This window comes from Diadema setosum, chromosome 11 (genome assembly GCF_964275005.1).
Source record: "Diadema setosum chromosome 11, eeDiaSeto1, whole genome shotgun sequence".
Lineage (NCBI taxonomy): Eukaryota > Metazoa > Echinodermata > Echinoidea > Diadematoida > Diadematidae > Diadema > Diadema setosum.
Window position 1 is genome coordinate 17,486,450 of NC_092695.1, and position 17,435 is coordinate 17,503,884.

Below are 17,435 nucleotides of genomic sequence, written 5' to 3' on the forward strand. Positions count from 1 at the left end.
GCAGATTCTGAAATTGAATAATAGAAGAAGGATAGCTCTTTCAGAAATTATGAAAAACTAAAGATTGACTCGGATGACCCATTTCACCTTTTTTGAGCCCTCACATAAAATCAAGGGGTGCAACTTTTTGTTTGTTTTGTGACGCACGGTCACATGTAACTATACACAGCCCAGTCGCTGTGTACATAAGTACGTCGCGACAGGGCTGTACATGTGGGACCACCCACCAAGAAGAGAGCTCTGTAATTGGATTCCGATCACTTTCAATTTTGATACTTAAGATCATTTTTGTCACCTCAAACTCATCAAATACAATCTTCAATAATAAGACTCTATATCTATGCTATCAGTATTCAAATTTACGTTATGAAACTTACCGAAATTGATGATTATATCCAGCATGTCCAAACGGTACATTGTCTTTCACGCCAGGCCAATTTGAATACACATACGTATATTAGTATGTGATGTGAATGCCCCATAGAGCTGTATGCTGTCGACCGTGCTGCTACACTCAAGCAGCGCACGCACTCATAAGATCTCTCCGCGCGGCAGCAGACGACGTTAGGCAGTAGGCCCTACGCAATACGATATAGGTTCTGTAGTACAGTACGTTCTCACCGCATACGCCGCGCTCGCTTTGGAGCATGAAGGCGCCATTTTGAATTCTGCAACAAGAAACGGCCACCCGGATGGTCAGGAATTGCGCCGGAAATTGTCATTTATTTGTTCCATGGATTTATCGCGAGGGCTCTCTATGGACCCGGTGTGGTGAACAATTCTTCTGTAATAAAAGCATGCATTTAGCGTGAGTAACGTATTCTTTGTAGCGCACGCACGCATAAGATCTCTCCGCGCGGCAGCAGACGACGTTAGGCAGTAGGCCCTACGCAATACGATATAGGTTCTGTAATACAGTACGTTCTCACCGCATACGCCGCGCTCGCTTTGGAGCATTAAGGCGCCATTTTGAATTCTGCAACGAGAAACGGCCACCCGGACGGTCAGGAATTGCGCCAGAAATTGTCATTTATTTGTTCCATGGATTTATCGCGAGGGCTCTCTATGGACCCGGTGTGGTGAACAATTCTTCTGTAATAAAAGCATGCATTTAGCGTGAGTAACGTATTCTTTGTAGAATAAAAGTATAGATTTTAATAAGTTTTTTACTTGTAGTGGTGTTGAGGTTCCTTACTTTGAAGCTGCATGCCTCGCCTGTCAGACGCTGTATTCGCACAGCATACTTACAGCGTCTGGTCGGGCTAGGTCACATATAAACATTTCTCGTATAGTCAATGGGGTAAAACATCTTGGTCAAGGGTTTATAAGGTTGTACATGCCAGGCAGGATTGGCTGGAAGCTACCTTAGAATCCCATGCTTGCTATACCTCATAGCTCCTACTGGGGCATCTGCATGATGCACTATGTTGGTGCAAAGAATGAGACACTTCCCAATCTGAATTGATTGTATTGGAACTTCTGTTTTGCGTAGTCCTCGTGCACAAGTGAACAAAAATGTTGTGTAATGATGGCCATGAAGATAAATTCTGTGTGTAAATACAATCATCTGTGGCCAGTGAGGTTGTAGAGATTGTCATGCATATCTTGATGCTTTGACCTGCATATTTCAATCTTGAAGCCAAGATCACAGCAAAGCTTCTTGCCCTGGCCAAAGAGTTCCGAGACTTCCATGTACCTGAGACAACCCTGAAGCCGTTGAATCAGTCCCAACAGGAGGCAGTGAAAGAAGCCTTGCGAAGCACCTTCTCTGTAATTCAAGGGCCACCAGGTAATAATGGCAAAATCAACTCCACACACATATATTCTCATTTTAGCTGGATAGCACAAGAGACATTTCATACATTAACTTAAAGCCTTTACGTGCAGGAATGCTTTTAGACAAATTATTAATAGCCTTCAGGGCAAGTTATTTGCTCCAAACTATAGTCGTGTTGGAGTATGCATTTTTTTTTTTTTAAATAAGGACATCATGATGTCTTTGTTCTTTTGTTTGTTTTGATCAAATTTCAATTAATTACGTAATATGTGGTTGTATTGCTCATGCCAAAAAATTATGTAATAGCTTTCGTGAGAACACATCTTATGAATCATAAAGACACCACGTTCAACATCCCACTGGCTGTCATATTGCACACTATGCAGGCCATAAACTTAGATTACAATAAGTTGTCTGTTTACAAAAATTTTCAGTGATCTGTTCTTCCATCACTGGTCTAAGTTTTCAGACCCTATAAAATCACTCACCCCTTATGATTATTATCATAATTGATTCTTCTGTTATAAAGTCAAGCTGTGTCTTTGCAGGAACCGGCAAGACAGTGACTGGGGCCTACCTTGCATACTTCTTCTCCCGTATCAACTCACAGCTGCAGACAGGTGACCAACGACCCCATGTGCTCTACTGTGGACCCTCAAACAAGGCCGTGGATGTTGTGGCTAGTAGGTCCATATTTAACATAATGTGCATTTTGATTTTGTTTGTTTGTTTAACTCAACCAGTTGGGGGAATTTAAATCTCTGTTTTACTGACTTTATGTGTTTCACCTGTTGTAGTTGATTCTACATTAATATCTGGAAAGATGCTGTAAGTATCATTTGGTAAATCATCGTGTGAGTTACTGTCAGCAATTACACCATGCTATTCGTTTGTCAAAATTTATTTCTTGATTCCTATTTGCTTGTGAAGCTATTCAGATGTTTAGAATGAATGTTGATTCTGTGTTTTGCTATCTGCATTGGAATTATCAGGGCTGCACAGTTGTTATTGTCTGGTTTTTCCATGATCTTATAGACAGTCATGCAATACCTTCGTTTGTGGTCGGGTGCGTCTTACCCCCACCAGTCCAGTATGCAGCTGTACCTACCTGACACCACAACTTTTGAGCTTAATTGTTCATTAGATTTTCCGCTTACCTGCATACGTGGAACAGTGTGTTCAGTGTTTGCAACCACTCTCTACTGGCCATACACTTTAATAAAAGAAAAGAAGAAAAAAAAAAGGCTGGAGCATCTTTTGATGAAGGAGGTTTATTCACAAAGATATCCAAAATGTATTATATTCCTTCCTGTACGATATCAAAGATAAAGAGAAAGTATTGAAACAAAGGTGTTTGCAGTGTCCCAGTGTAGCCCACAATGTCCATCAGTCCCCAGCATTTGCATATGAGTATTCACTGTAGCGTGGTTGTGGACACATGACATAAAAATCACCTACCCGATTTGCTTTCTATGATCAAGGTAACATGTGAGCTCTTACTATTTTGTATTTTCATTCGATTGTATCTTTATAGCATATGTCCAAAGTGCTTTGATGAAGCTAAGACATGGCTGAACAGTCCATGCTATAATTGATTAAGACACCAATAGTGATCTTCATGTATTTATACTGAGACACTGTGTCTTGACTAACATTGACCATGTGATTACCGTCATATCAGGATACCTGAAGAAATTCCAAAAAGTCTCAGTGGTTCGTGCCTATGGCACGGTCATTGAGAACAAGGCATTCCCAGTTCCTGGAGAACCCAGCTTCATGGCAAAGTGGTCCAAGAATGAGGCAGACATGCCACCAGATCTACAAGACATCAGTTTGCACTTCAGAATCCGAGAGCCAGGAAAGCCCCTAGCTGACCAGATCCACTATTGGGAGAATCGATTTGCCCGCTGTCCAGAGCTCATTACAGAGAAGAATATCAAAGCCTACAAATCCACCTTGAACAAAGCTATGGTAACTCAGCAATTCACATCTCTCAAGTCCATTATTCTTTCTATTCTCCTGACAGTAATAAATCAAATGTATGATTATGAAGTATGTATCATAATGCTCAAACAAAGCCTGCTAGACATGTGTGTTGTAGGGCATCATCTGTCTAAGCACAAACTGTAACCATGTCCAAGTTATCCTTTGACTTCATAGCTTTAACTTTTTATGTGCCACATTCGCACGTCCGACTCAGTCAACAGCATGCCAATTTTGCATATTCTGCTCAAACGCACAAACTCGCCCAAACTGATCGATAAATCGCCAAATGCCACAATACAATGAAAGCGTTTCTCAAGATTCACATTAAGCTTCCATTCTATGTGAAGATTGGCTAACAAGCGGTGTTCCCGACTGGATTTGCAAGTAAATTCTAAGACTACTGTATAAGCTGTCATTTAACAACATGTGAAAATGTCTCCATGCGCTAGAATAATAGTGCATTTACGTTAACCATCAGCGTCAGTTCGCGAAAATGTCTATGACCTTATTCGCGAAAATATCTGTACGCGGAAAAAACAGCATGTACAGTATGTCACTGTTTTGTGAGCAACACAATGACTCCACAATTATGTAGCTACTGGTCATTTGAAAGAAGTCATAAATTTGTCATACATTTTACATTAATGCAATGCTTGGGAATTTGCTCTACAACTTTGCTCACCTCATGTCCAGGGTAACAGGAATGTATAAAAGTTACATAGATTTTAACCCGTTTAGGAAGAGTCCCAAGTACACTCGGGCAGGTGTCTAATGATAATAATGATATCAATAATAGTGGCTAGTTGTATAGCTCACAGGTCCACCTTTCAGTGCTCATGGCGCTTCAAAAATGAAAAGACAGATACATGTATATACATATACATGTTTAAACATGACAACAGAGAAGAAAATGGCAAACAACAAACACATACTAGATAAAGAATACAGTGGGAAATGCGTGTTGTAGCAAAATCAGTCCATCCTCAACGGGTTAAAATCAAAATGTTTTCCCAATTAAAGGGATAGTACAGTATTGGTGGAGATGAGAATTGGGCTTTTAACTTTTTGCGAGATACCAAGAAAACACTTATGATATAGTACAAAACATGCCATTTTAAGAGGAATTCAAAGTTTATTTGCTGAAAATCGGGTTTGGAATGACTGAAACATCCAAAAACAAAGTAGAACAAAGCGATCGTAATAAAGTGTGGGTCCCACACTTAGTTAGAATCACACTTTTTTGGATATCTCAGCCATTTCAAAACCAATTTTCACCAAATAAACGTTGAATTCCTTATAGAATTACAAGCTCTTTCACATTTCATAAGAGGTTTCTCATTATCTCACCAAAAATGTTAGAAACCTGAAATTAGGTCTCAACCAAAACTGCACAATCCCTTTCAGGCATGACTACGTCGGTGTATTAGAATAATGTGGCACACAGGGAATGACACCATGGCACATAAAAAGTTAATATTGCAAGCTATGAGCTTTGATGTTTTCCTTTATGTGCACTTGCTGTCTGAAATTGATGTTTAGAATATACTACGGTGTTTATTTTAGTAAAACAATAATGATATATTTCACACCCCTTCTTGCTGTACTTATTGTCATGTATCCATTAGAATAAATATAATGTTGCATCTCCATTGTGTAAACATGTCTTTTGCGGTTACTTTAACCCAGCAATAAATTTCATTCTGCCACTGCCACGAAGTGTTGCTGGAGGCATTATGTTTTTGGGGATATGTCCATCTGCCCGTCTGCCCATCCATCCATCGCTCTGTCCATAATGTAGTTCGTGGTGATGTAACTTTTAATACCATAATGTGCATGGTGTCCAAATGAATCTTGGCATGCGTATGTTTGAGTGGACGAAGCTGCACCTATCAACTTGAGGACGCACATGCTTGTAGTCAAAGGTCATGGGTCTAGGTCAAATTCTAAAATTACACTATTTTCCCCATATTTCTACAATGCCTGAAGGTATTTTCATGAAACTTAGAGCGTTAACATGTTACAAATGATGTACCAGATAAAGATGCTTTAGGAATTGTTATGGGACAGTGGGGTCCAAGTTAGAAGGACAATTAAAAATGCTACATTTTCATTTGTACATGAAACTTAATAGTACATATACATGTATTACCTGCCAATGATTCTCCTTGGAAGTTTTGGTTCATGGGTACAAGTGTCAAAGGTCAGGTTGATATGCTAAAATTACACAGTTTACTCCTGAAATTACACTACAGTGTACTTTCTTTATGCCTTGGAAATTACTCGCTTAACACACTTGTTGAAACTTGGTAGATCTATACATGCATTACTGTACAATGACTCTGTAGGGAAAGATTTTCTCTAAGGGGGCCAAAGGTCAAGGGTCAATCATGTGAAACTATTGTCACACATTGTCCAGTGGTACTGTACAGTGTAGACCTATAGGGAGACTAATGTGATACAGTGGAGGCATTTTTGGTTTCATCAATTACATACTGTACATGCACTTGAATTTACAAAAACCAATAGGAATTGCCAGTACATACCAATGTATATTATAGAAAATTGTTATGTGTGTCTTCATGGCATCGAAGTTGTTTTGAACATTTGGGTCCATAAGTATATATGCACATTTATTGTTATACACTGTATAGTTTGTTTTCTTCCAATCTGTATTGATAATAAGCATGTGTTTTTGGAAATTTAATTTCATTTGAATTGAAAGTAGCTGTGCTGTTGTGCATTTATTGGGTGATTGGGTAATTCAAATCTGAAAATTTCTTTTACAGAAGGATGAGCTCCAGCAGCATGACATTGTGCTGTGTACATGCAGTGCAGCTGGGTCATTTCGCATTCAGAAATTTACCTCGGCCATGCAGGTCATCGTCGATGAAGCTGGAATGTGCAGCGAGCCAGAAACGATGATCCCACTTGTCTTCAACAAGCCGAAACAGGTGGTGCTGATTGGTGATCACAAGCAGCTGAGGTATGAGAGGCAATATTATTGATTCTGAACCATCCTCACCTCCAGACCTTTGGCAGGATTCTTTGAAATCATCTTTCTAATATTCCTAACAAGGCTGTGTTTTGCTTGGCAGAGTATAAATGACTTGAAGTTCATGGTCTACCATTACATATGTTCTCATATAGTTCTGTCAAAAACAGAGAGGATTGAATAGTACAGGAGAATGCTGGATATAAATCGCGCAGTAATAAACTAGAAAAGCACTCATAGAGTGCAGATCTGCGCCAAGCAGCTCATTTCCTCCCATATTATACATGCATGCTGAAGTCACCCAATTCTCCAATATGCATGTACAAGCCTTTTGTTTATGTCATCAGCTTCCAGCCTTGCCCCTAACCTCAAATACGTGCAGCTTGAACTCTCAAGTTCATTGCCCTTCTTCTTTTTCTTCTCACTAAGTCTGCCTCCTTTTTGTCCTATGTGCAAAGAGATCAAATATCCGTCAAAATCCTTTAAAAATTTTCAGAACACTACCAAACTTGAATTATCTGTTCCTTGTGTCATTACCAACTTTTACCTGCAAGTTTCATTCAAATCCATTCACACCTTTTCGAGTCATTTTGCGAACAGACAAACCAATGATGATGATCACAAACCTCCTTCCTTGGTGGAGGTATAGCAAGTAGGATTCAGACATATAGAGATGTGAACAAAAGATTAGGAGCAGGTATAACCTCCAAACAAAACCAACCACATAAGCACTACAGTTTTAATGAGGAGCAAAAGTAAAGTATTAGATTCAGTTTTGTAGCCAATCAGGGACCCATGGATTTTGAGGACTATTACACCAAAGGTTGAGTGATCAACTTCAGAATGTGTTCTATACTTGAACTTGAGTTGAAGTCCTCTGAACCAATAAGGCTTTTCAGCATTTTTCTGTTTCAAGTATCTCTTTTGACTCTTAACCCTAACTAGGCCGGGCTATTTAGGTAGATCATAGAGCCGGGGGGATCGCGACAAAAATTGGCACACACATTGCCTATGATGTAATCTACAGTACCACTAAGTTAAATTTTAAAAAAATTATCATTTATGCTAAATTATGCTAATTTATGCATAATGATGCATGAAATCAGACAATTTGGTATAAATCACTAAATAAAGCTCAAAATGGGCACATTTTTTGTGTAAATATTCTTTTTAGTGTCCTGAGCAAATATAAGATAAAAAATTGCGGCATCAGAAAAAATTTCGTAAGTATTTTATTGTTTTTTGAATTTCTTATGTATTTTTTTGTTTTTTCGACTTTATGTTTTTCATTGTTTTTTCAATGAAACTTGTCCGCGACATTGTTCCACACAAGAAAATATGCTATTAATTAATTTTAATCAATGAAACCCCCAAATAATCCTGCTTTTATGAAATTTGCCTGTAAGCACAGTTTGCATTGAAATTGTACACAAATTCACATTTTTGAGCAATTTTTGGTCTGACATGCATGTACATACAGTGTATTTATGCGCAACTTCGGAACCGCGGGCCAGGGCATCGCAAATTTGGTGTCAAAAGATGCGGGAGACTCAAAAGAAAAAAGTCATGAAACGTTGCGGCGATAGCTTTTCGCGTTAGTGATACATTGCGCAGAACGTCGAGGGGGGGCCTCGGAGCCCCCCCCCCCCCCCCCCGGCCTAGGTAGGGTTAAAGCATCCAATCACATGACACATCAGTTGATCCTACTTCTAACCATATAGACTGAACCTCTTTACAGTTGCCCCCATTTTTATTGTCGAGCCCACCAGAGGTGAGGGGAGACTAAGGGATCACCTGCAGCATATGTCCGTCCGTCTGTCTGTCCATAAAGCTACAAAAACTTAAATTACATGTACTTTGTACTGAGTGCTTCAATGTCAATCAAAAGTGAAGAGTGCTTATGCAAAGTTACACATGTTACCAAATAGGAAGATCACCCTAAGGTCAAAGGTCATAGGCATGGGTCAACAAACTTTAAGGGGCCAATGTTAAGTTTTACGCACGTTTCGATTATGGCTCATAACTTTTGATTGGTATGTCCATTTGCGACCAGGCTTGAATGGTAGTTGTCCCTTGAGAAATTGAAGGTCACCACAAGGTCAAAGGTCACAGTATAGGGTCAACAAACTTTTAGGGGCCAATGTCAATTTTTTCGGCGCATTTCAATTATGGCTTATAACTTTTGCTCGGTAGGACTGTTCGCGACCAAACTTTGGTGGTGGATGTCTCTTGGGGAGTTAAAGATCACCACAAGGTCAAAGGTCACAAACAGGGGTCAACAAACTTTTAGGTTCCAATGTTAATTTTTTGCGGGGCGTTTCGATTATGGCTTATAACTTTTGCTCGGTAGGACTGTTTGTGACCAAACTTTGGTGGTTAGATGTCTCTTGGGGAGTTGAATGGCACAGGTCACAGACAGGGGTCAACAAACTTTATGGGGCCAGTGTTAAACAATCAAAGTTAGATTTTTATAAATGTCTTGTGGTACATTTGTGGGCTAGACATATTTGGGCACTTGCCTTGTGATCCTTCCATTGATCAAAATGTATGAATTGTAGCAAGGCAATTGCATTTTGAATTTCGTAAATTTTATGTTTTGAAATGGAAATGAATGAATGAATAAATGAATGAATGAATTGAATGTGAAAGGGTCAGGAAATTATCCTCTTTTAAAGTAGGACCCCCCCCCCCCCTCTTGTCTGTGCTGCTGTAAGAGTGGATATTTTTGTGCGACTAATTTTTCGCGCTTTGCTGGATAAGAAGAGTTTCACATGTTTTTTATTCCATGGAATCAAGGCATCAATTCCTGGAACATATAGCAAACACAAATATTTGCATGCTTTATGTCCGAGCTAGTTTCTGGTTATGCAAGAAGCATGAAAATTTCCACTTTTACAGTACCCCATATGGACCCATGCGTATCCCCGTATATCAGGTATGAAACCAAGTATGCATATGATATAGCAGAGCTGAAGGTCATAAAACAACCATTCCATGAAGTTATAAGATTTTTCTCAGCATATGTTGGGAGATTCATGTGGGTCAATTTTGAGGAAAGCTTCTATGTGCTGAGCAAAGATAGTAGAGTTAATAAGACATGACGATGCAAAAGAGAGCTACATTTTAAGTATAAACTCAGTACAGCTAGTGTAGAAACATCATTCATATCCAAAGGTAGTGGTATTTTTATCATCTTAAAAAGATTTAAAAATCATAGTCGTAGCTTTTTTTTCTATTAAGGAGATTATTTTGAAGAACAAGTAATAAGGATTATTTCATGGAGGTAAAAATTTGGCAACAACATGATCTAAAAATAGAGTTCAGGCTACATTCCCTCAAGGACGCTTGATAAACAACAACAACAACAACAACTTCAAAGATAGCGCGTCTCAGGCAAAGACGCACATCACCTTAGATGCGCTGTTTTTGAAGTTGTTGTTGTTTATCAAGTGTGTGATGTGCGTAATACGCTTGAGGACTGCACGCTGTCCATTTATTTTGTACAGGATTAGCGCGCACTTTCCTGTCTTTTTCAGTTAAGCATCTTTGGTGCTGAGAGAGATCATAGATTGGAGCATAATCTTCAGAATGCCATAGATTTCCTTTAGTACCTTCCTTGTTTTGTGTTTCATTGTGTGAGTTCAGGTCCATCATCACAGAACCCAATGCAAAGGCTCTCGGAATGGATGTCTCTCTCTTGGAGAAGTACAAGGACAAGGCAAAGATGCTGACTATCCAGTACAGAATGGTAAGACTATTCATCATGTTTCATATGGATTGTCATTGATAATGATGATGATGGTGGCAATAAAGTGGCAGTGATGGTGTTGATGATGATGACTGTAATAGCTGGATGTGAGGATAGCCGAGATGATTATCAGGCTGTTGATAACAATGTTGGTGAGTACTGCTAAGACTTTAACCAGTGGTAATAATCAGGAATAGCGGTGAGTAAGTTGGTTGTGTTATAAGATGGTAACAGTGACTTGATAGTACTCATGATGATGGTGTTTGTAATGAAATAAACAGTACTTCTGCAGCTTATATATAAAAGTATGAATGAGATCATAGGATTAGTAATTTCCCAATTTGCAAGCTCATGACTAGATCTATAGCTAGCAAGCCGTAAATGATTATCAACCCCCCCCCCCCCAAAAAAAAAAAAAAAGTGTGGGCTTAACAAATACTTCATCTCTACTACAACTGTATGTCATTTCTGAATACATTATCATGTGATTTATTATATGCATGCATTTTCAGCACCGGATGATCTGTGAATTTCCATCATCGGCATTCTACAACAACAAGCTACAGACTGATAGGTCAGTGACTGAACGCTCCAGAGACCCCCTGTGGAGAATTTGGCCAAATAGAGGGGACACACCCCATGTCTTCTGCCATGTCAGTGGCCGAGAGGAAACTCTATCTGTGAAGTCAGACGAGGGAAGTGAGATGTCCAAAGGCAATCGCATGGAGATTAAACATGTTGTGAGTATTTGATTGGATTTTTATTGATTGATATCTGCATATAAATACCATCACAAAAGCAAATGAATTTCAAAGTACTGGTGTTGATTAAACAGTATGTGCGATACAAACAACAGATCAAGAGTCTGCTTAAAAAAAAGATTAAAAAAACCAAAAAAACATATTCTCCCCCCTGTCAGTAGGGAGTGAATAATGAACACAACTTTAATCATTTTTACCATAGTTTTCATCAGTGGCCGAGGGGCAGCAAAAGATGTTAGAAGAGAAACCCGTTTCCAAATCAGAGGTAGCGTGATCCAATCTAAATGTGTGAATATACATCATTTACAGGTGATAAGGCCACATGGTATTTGTCGAGCCCACCGGAGGTGTGGGGAGACTAAGGGATCACCTGCGGCGTCTGTCCATCCATCGTCCGTCCATCATCCGTCTGTCGTCCATCCGTCCGTCCGTCGTCTGTCCGTAACGCTACAAAAACTTCAATAACTCTTATTTGGGCTTCAATTGCAATCAAACTTCGAGGGAAGAGGGGTCATACAAAGTGTCACATTTTACCATTTATGAAGGTCATCTCAAGGTCAAAGCTCACAGGCAGGGGTCAATGAACTTTTAGAGCCCAAAGTTTTTATGGTGCGTTTCTATTATGGGTCGTTATGTCCCTTAAGGAGTGGATATCACCACAAGGTCAAAGGGTCAACAAACTTTTAGAGCCCAATGTTAAAGGACAAGTCCACCTTCATATAAATAAGGACTGAGAGAATGCAGCAATATTAGTAGAACACATCAGTGAAAGTTTGAGGAAAATTGGACAATCCGTTCAAAAGTTACGAATATTTTAAGTATCTGCGCAGTCACTGCTGGAAGAGAAGACTACTCCAGTGTATGATGTCACATGCGTACAACTATATAAGGAAAATAAAAAGAGAATTTCACAAAACTTTACTTTTTGAATAAAGTGCACATTTCTTCGTAAATGTATGCCTGATCACTCTGATGACAACAATAGCCATTGAATTGTAAGTGATGGGGTGGACACTTAATAAATATGGCAGTATTACAAAACATATAATATTTCAATAAAATGAAAATGTTATAACATTGCAACTATTTTACATTAATCTTTGACGGATTTTATATAGATATATACCGAAGATCATTTGAATAAAGAAATACAGCATTTGGCAACAGCACTCCTAAAACAGTGTACGGACTCCTGCGGTAGCGCCAACTAGGCAGACTATGGAAGGCCATATGTTGCAAAAGTTGGGGAAACCACTGATCAGTGGTTTTAAATCACTGATCAGGGGTTTTAAACCACTGATCAGGGGTTTTAAACCACTAATCAGAGGTTTTTCTTTGCTCGTGCAAAGTAAAAAATACTGATCAGAGGTTTCCAATTCTGCACGAGCAAAGAAAAACCTCTGATCAGTAGTTTTAACTCTGCACGCACAGCTCGAAACCACTGATCAGTAGTTTTAACCCTGCACGCACAGCTCGAAACCACTGATCAGTAGTTTTATCTCTGCACGCACAGCTTGAAACCACTGATCAGTAGTTTTAAACCGCTGATCAGTAGTTTCATCTCCGCACGCAAAGCTCAAAACCACTGATCAGTAAATTTAACTCTGCACGCGCAGCTCGAAACCACTGATCAGTAGTTTTAACTCTGCACGCACAGCTCGAAACCACTGATCAGAGGTTTCAATTAGGCAGGGCGGACACAAAATGCTCGTTGTCATATGTCTCGCTAACAGTGTTAAGTTTTCTTTTTGAATACTCTATCAAGGGAGGTGTCTTCTGCCTCCCTGTTCGTATTACATTATTGTACAATATCTTGGTTGGTCATCGTTGGCGAAATAACCTGTCCACCACTGAAAAGTGTCCCACTGTCTCAAACATTGACAATTCTTCACATGTGCAGGGTAACAACTACTGATCAGTGGTTTCGAGCTGTGCGTGCAAAGATAAAACTACTGATCAGAGGTTTAAAACTACTGATCAGTGGTTTCGAGCTGTGCGTGCAGAGTTAAAACTACTGATCAGAGGTTTAAAACCACTGATCAATGGTTTCGAGCTGTGCGCGCAGAAACTACTGATCAGAGGTTTTGCTTTGCTCGTGCAGAGTTGGAAACCTCTGATCAGTATTTTTTACTTTGCACGAGCAAAGAAAAACTCTGATCAGTGGTTTAAAACCCCTTATCAGTGGTTTAAAACCCCTGATCAGTGGTTTCCCCGACTTTTGCAACATATGGCGTTCCATATAGCAGACCTCGGCAGGCATGCAGATACCGCGCCGCAGTCAGCAGTGCAATGGGAGATCGATGAGTAGCTGGGCTGCGCTCGCGGTGCTCTGCTGAGGAAAGTGAGTCTGTGACGTCACGCGCAATGCATACTGGAAGAGATAGTACGAAGGGCTGTTCGCGATGGATTCGAACATGAAGAATTACCTTATTTTAAAAAAAAATCATAGTAAATGTATCTGATGGTCTTTTCTCGTCGGGAAAAGGGTAATAGGTTCATTAAATATAATTTTGTTCTTTACACGGGAAACGGCTGATAATCGTCCGGACTTCCCCTTTTAACAAACAAATAAACAAACAGTGTTCAATATCATCCATGATATATCAGAAAAAGGGTTGCACCACTCATTTCGATATGGTACCATTTTAATTCATAGTTCACAAGTCTTCTCATTTGTTTGAATTTACGATATTAGAAGCTGAGTTAGTCGGATAAGTCATAGCCACATTATTATGAGTGCATTCTTTTTCCCACAGTAACTCATTCGTTAGAGTATGTGTCATGAGGTACATTGAAAGCTGTCCATAATTTTTATCAATATGATCATTGTAATGTTCGTAGATCATTAGAGAGGAGAGCAGAAAATTAAAATAGCATCACAGTTTCCTTGAGTCAAGTGCAGTTTGTCTTGTTAATGCTCTTTGTCAGTAGACCATTTTTTATCCTTGTGGTGCGTTTCCTTTATAGATGAGGATTGTCCGAGAGATGGTTCGCCGTGATGCCAAAGCAGAAAGCATTGTGATCCTATCACAGTATCGGCTCCAGTGTGCCAATTTGACCGATGAACTCAAAACCATGGGAGCGCCTTTCAGTAACATCAGGGTCAGCACTGTCGTGAAGAGCCAAGGTTAGTCATCTCATCAAACTCAGAGAAGACTGACAAAAAGTGCAGAAAGTTAAAAAAACCACTGCCACAAAGAAGATGTTGCTTTTGTCATGGAGTATTGCGTTGTTATAGTATGGATGCTCTATACTCAAAGCCAGCACTCTCTGATTTCTTGTATGTAAAGGTTTGTCATGCAGTGATTTGAAAGAAGAAAAACTTTTCCCAGGTGTGTTGATGTTGATAAGGTGAATGCCCTCCCTTATATAGTTCTGTAAGGTCAATTAATTGTTAAGTGAAAAATTATTCAGTGTTAGGTAATTGTCAACCTATACTCCAGTGAATCAAAACCATTGGTTAATGATTTAAGATGTGAGAGTAGATGCTGGAGGTACGTTATTTAAATGTTTATTTACACAAGGTCATGAGTGAACATTTAATGTTGCTTGTTCCTATGATTTCTGAAGTGCAGGGTTTTTAAACAAGTAAAACAGTGACATACTACTGGGGCAAATATGTCATCATGTTTCATTAGTGATAATGGGATAAAAACAACTTCTTTTGTGTAGTCAGTGCTTTTCACAATTTGTTATCTCATGCAATTTTTGCTGCTGGACAGGGAGCGAATGGGACTACGTGATCCTGTCCACAGTCCGCTCTATGCCACGCATGGAGATTGAGCAGAGGCCCAGCAAGGGATGGCAGCGAAGACACCTGGGCTTCATTAATGATGAGAACCAGATGAATGTTGCCCTCACTCGAGCTAGAAGAGGCCTCATCATTGTTGGTAAGTTTGCACCAAAGGCAAAAGTTTCTTTGTTTTGTCTGTATATCACTCTCTGCGCTTCCTTTGCCTGTCAGTTTACTGTAAAAGTGGTTTCTTTCGCGGTGGTTTTATTTTCGCGCTTTGAGGTTGAACCGCGAATTTAACATCACGCGAAAATGTTTTGAACTCGTCGCTTGTACAACGCTATCATTACCAACCGCGAATTTAAACACATGCGAAAAAGTCCGCACCGATGGAAACCGCGAAAGTTTCTGTACGCGAAAGAAACCACTTTTACAGTATAGCATACAATGCCTAAGGTTTAAGATTTACATTGTAATCTTCATAATGCATAATTAGATCTGTACCAAATTTTACAGGAATCACTGTAATGGGAAGTGACTACTGGGTTTATTCAAACCACACAGATGGCTGTAAAGGGATGGAGGGGGGGGGGAGGCATTGGTGGAGGGGTGTGGGACCCTAGTGAATACTAAATTTTGTCATCTTCTATTTATCAATTAAAACTTCTGAATTGCATTGTGTGTAGATAACCTTACAGGTTCAGAATAATGCGTTGCGATTGCTTGTTTTGCCACTGAACAAGTACTGTAAAAAAGAAAGTTTTGCGGTGTTGAAATTTTCACGCATTTCGTGCAATCAGAAGCTCGCACAAAAATAAAAGCATGCAAATATCTTTGCGTGCCACATGTTCCAGTAGTTGATGTCTTGATTCTGCGGAATTAAAAACATGTGAAACTCTTCTTACCTGGCCAAACGCAAAAAATTAGTCGTGGGATAATATCCACCTTTACAGTAGTTACAATTCAGTTAGGAACATATGCCATCAAGGGACAGCACAGGGCAGTTATGTTGTATGTCAAGGCTGATTTTGTCTTGAAACTAAGGTGAATGCCTAGCCCCTGGGGTTCATGTTCAGGATGAGAGACTCTTTGATACTATCAATGATTCAGTCTTGTAGTGTTGCCAATATGACATTAGATGAATTCCCATTGATTTCTCTGTAGTTTTATTTTTTCTCTGTATGAGCAATAAGAATGTATAGTCACAGCTTATTTTGTACCAGTAATCATGAATGCATGTTTACTTGGTGTTCCACTATGTGGGTTGTTTTGTCATCAGGTAACATGCATCTCCTCCAGACGCATGAACAGTGGAGGAAAATGATCAACATCTACAGGAACACAGGCTGTCTGAAAGAGGCTTGTGAGTTCTTGCCAGAACGTTCCTAGGTATCACCCCGCAAGGTGGAAAGCCAAGAGCTTTAGCATCATGCACAATGAGCTGTCTGACAGCACAGATGATTCACATGGCAGGAGATTGCCATGCCTGCCTTGGTAGACATTGAACAGTCCAACATTCTCTCTTTTTAATCTATCTTTTATTTATTCATTTTTTCTTCAATCTTTGCTGTTGTTTTTTTCTTTCTTGTACAGATCTGCTGTAAGATAATGGATGATTTTAACGGCACTGTGCAGCCAATATTTAGACATGTATGCAAAATTCATTTAAATGAGGATATGCTTTTTATGCTAGATGATATGTAACATTGATATCATGTATGCTGCATCAGACAGACCTTTATTACCTGTCTTTAATATTGAACAAGTCTTTCTAGAAATGCCACCAGAATGTGCAATATTATGGTACATTCTCCTTCTAAGCATGATGCATATTAAATTACTTTAGGGAGTGTGTATACCTGTATGTGCATTCATTGCAATAGAGACTGAAGTAACCCTGTTCTAGGTATCACTGGAGTGATCTTTGTGTGTAATGTACCTCTGTGCCGTTGGATGCAGGTGTATTGGAAATTCCTCAACTCTCAGCAAATTGCATTGCAATTTTGTTTTTTCATAATGATATTGAATTGCCTAAACTGTTACAGAATGTACCAATGTTGTTAGCCTACATGTGATATTGATAGCAAATACAAAGTGCGATGTACAAATCAATTTTCGCCATAAGATTTGTTCTTTGTCTTGCGTGTATATATGCATATCCTACTACCACTATCTGTAGTTATCAAAGAGCTGCAAAGAGAAAGGGGAAGAAAAGGGCTGTAGAGGAAAAATGGAAGTGAGTGTTTGGGGTTTAGAATGTTTCAAAAGTGTATGACGATGTGATATTGTGAGCATCCTTTTAATGAAATTGCACTTTGATGCAACAATGGTTATGAAAATAAAGTGTGTAAATGTGTCATGTTTTGTAATTTAGGTCGAAATACATTTATAAATGCATGTTTTTACAAATGTGTATGACATGAAGATTTCCAAATATA

The 17,435-nt window shown here is 39.3% G+C and overlaps 1 protein-coding gene across 1 annotated transcript in view; it reads left to right on the forward strand.

The window, feature by feature from the left end:
- Positions 1-17,023, forward strand: part of LOC140235323 (3'-5' exoribonuclease HELZ2-like) — a 68,065-nt gene extending 51,042 nt beyond the window's left edge. The window contains exons 25-33 of the mRNA XM_072315347.1: positions 1,640-1,789; positions 2,326-2,460; positions 3,459-3,748; positions 6,550-6,746; positions 10,401-10,503; positions 11,016-11,243; positions 14,232-14,391; positions 14,987-15,154; positions 16,277-17,023. Coding sequence (XP_072171448.1) covers positions 1,640-1,789; positions 2,326-2,460; positions 3,459-3,748; positions 6,550-6,746; positions 10,401-10,503; positions 11,016-11,243; positions 14,232-14,391; positions 14,987-15,154; positions 16,277-16,386 — 1,541 coding nt within the window. The 3' untranslated portion in view covers positions 16,387-17,023. The remainder of the gene's footprint in view (positions 1-1,639; positions 1,790-2,325; positions 2,461-3,458; positions 3,749-6,549; positions 6,747-10,400; positions 10,504-11,015; positions 11,244-14,231; positions 14,392-14,986; positions 15,155-16,276) is intronic.
- Positions 17,024-17,435: the final 412 nt, after the last annotated feature.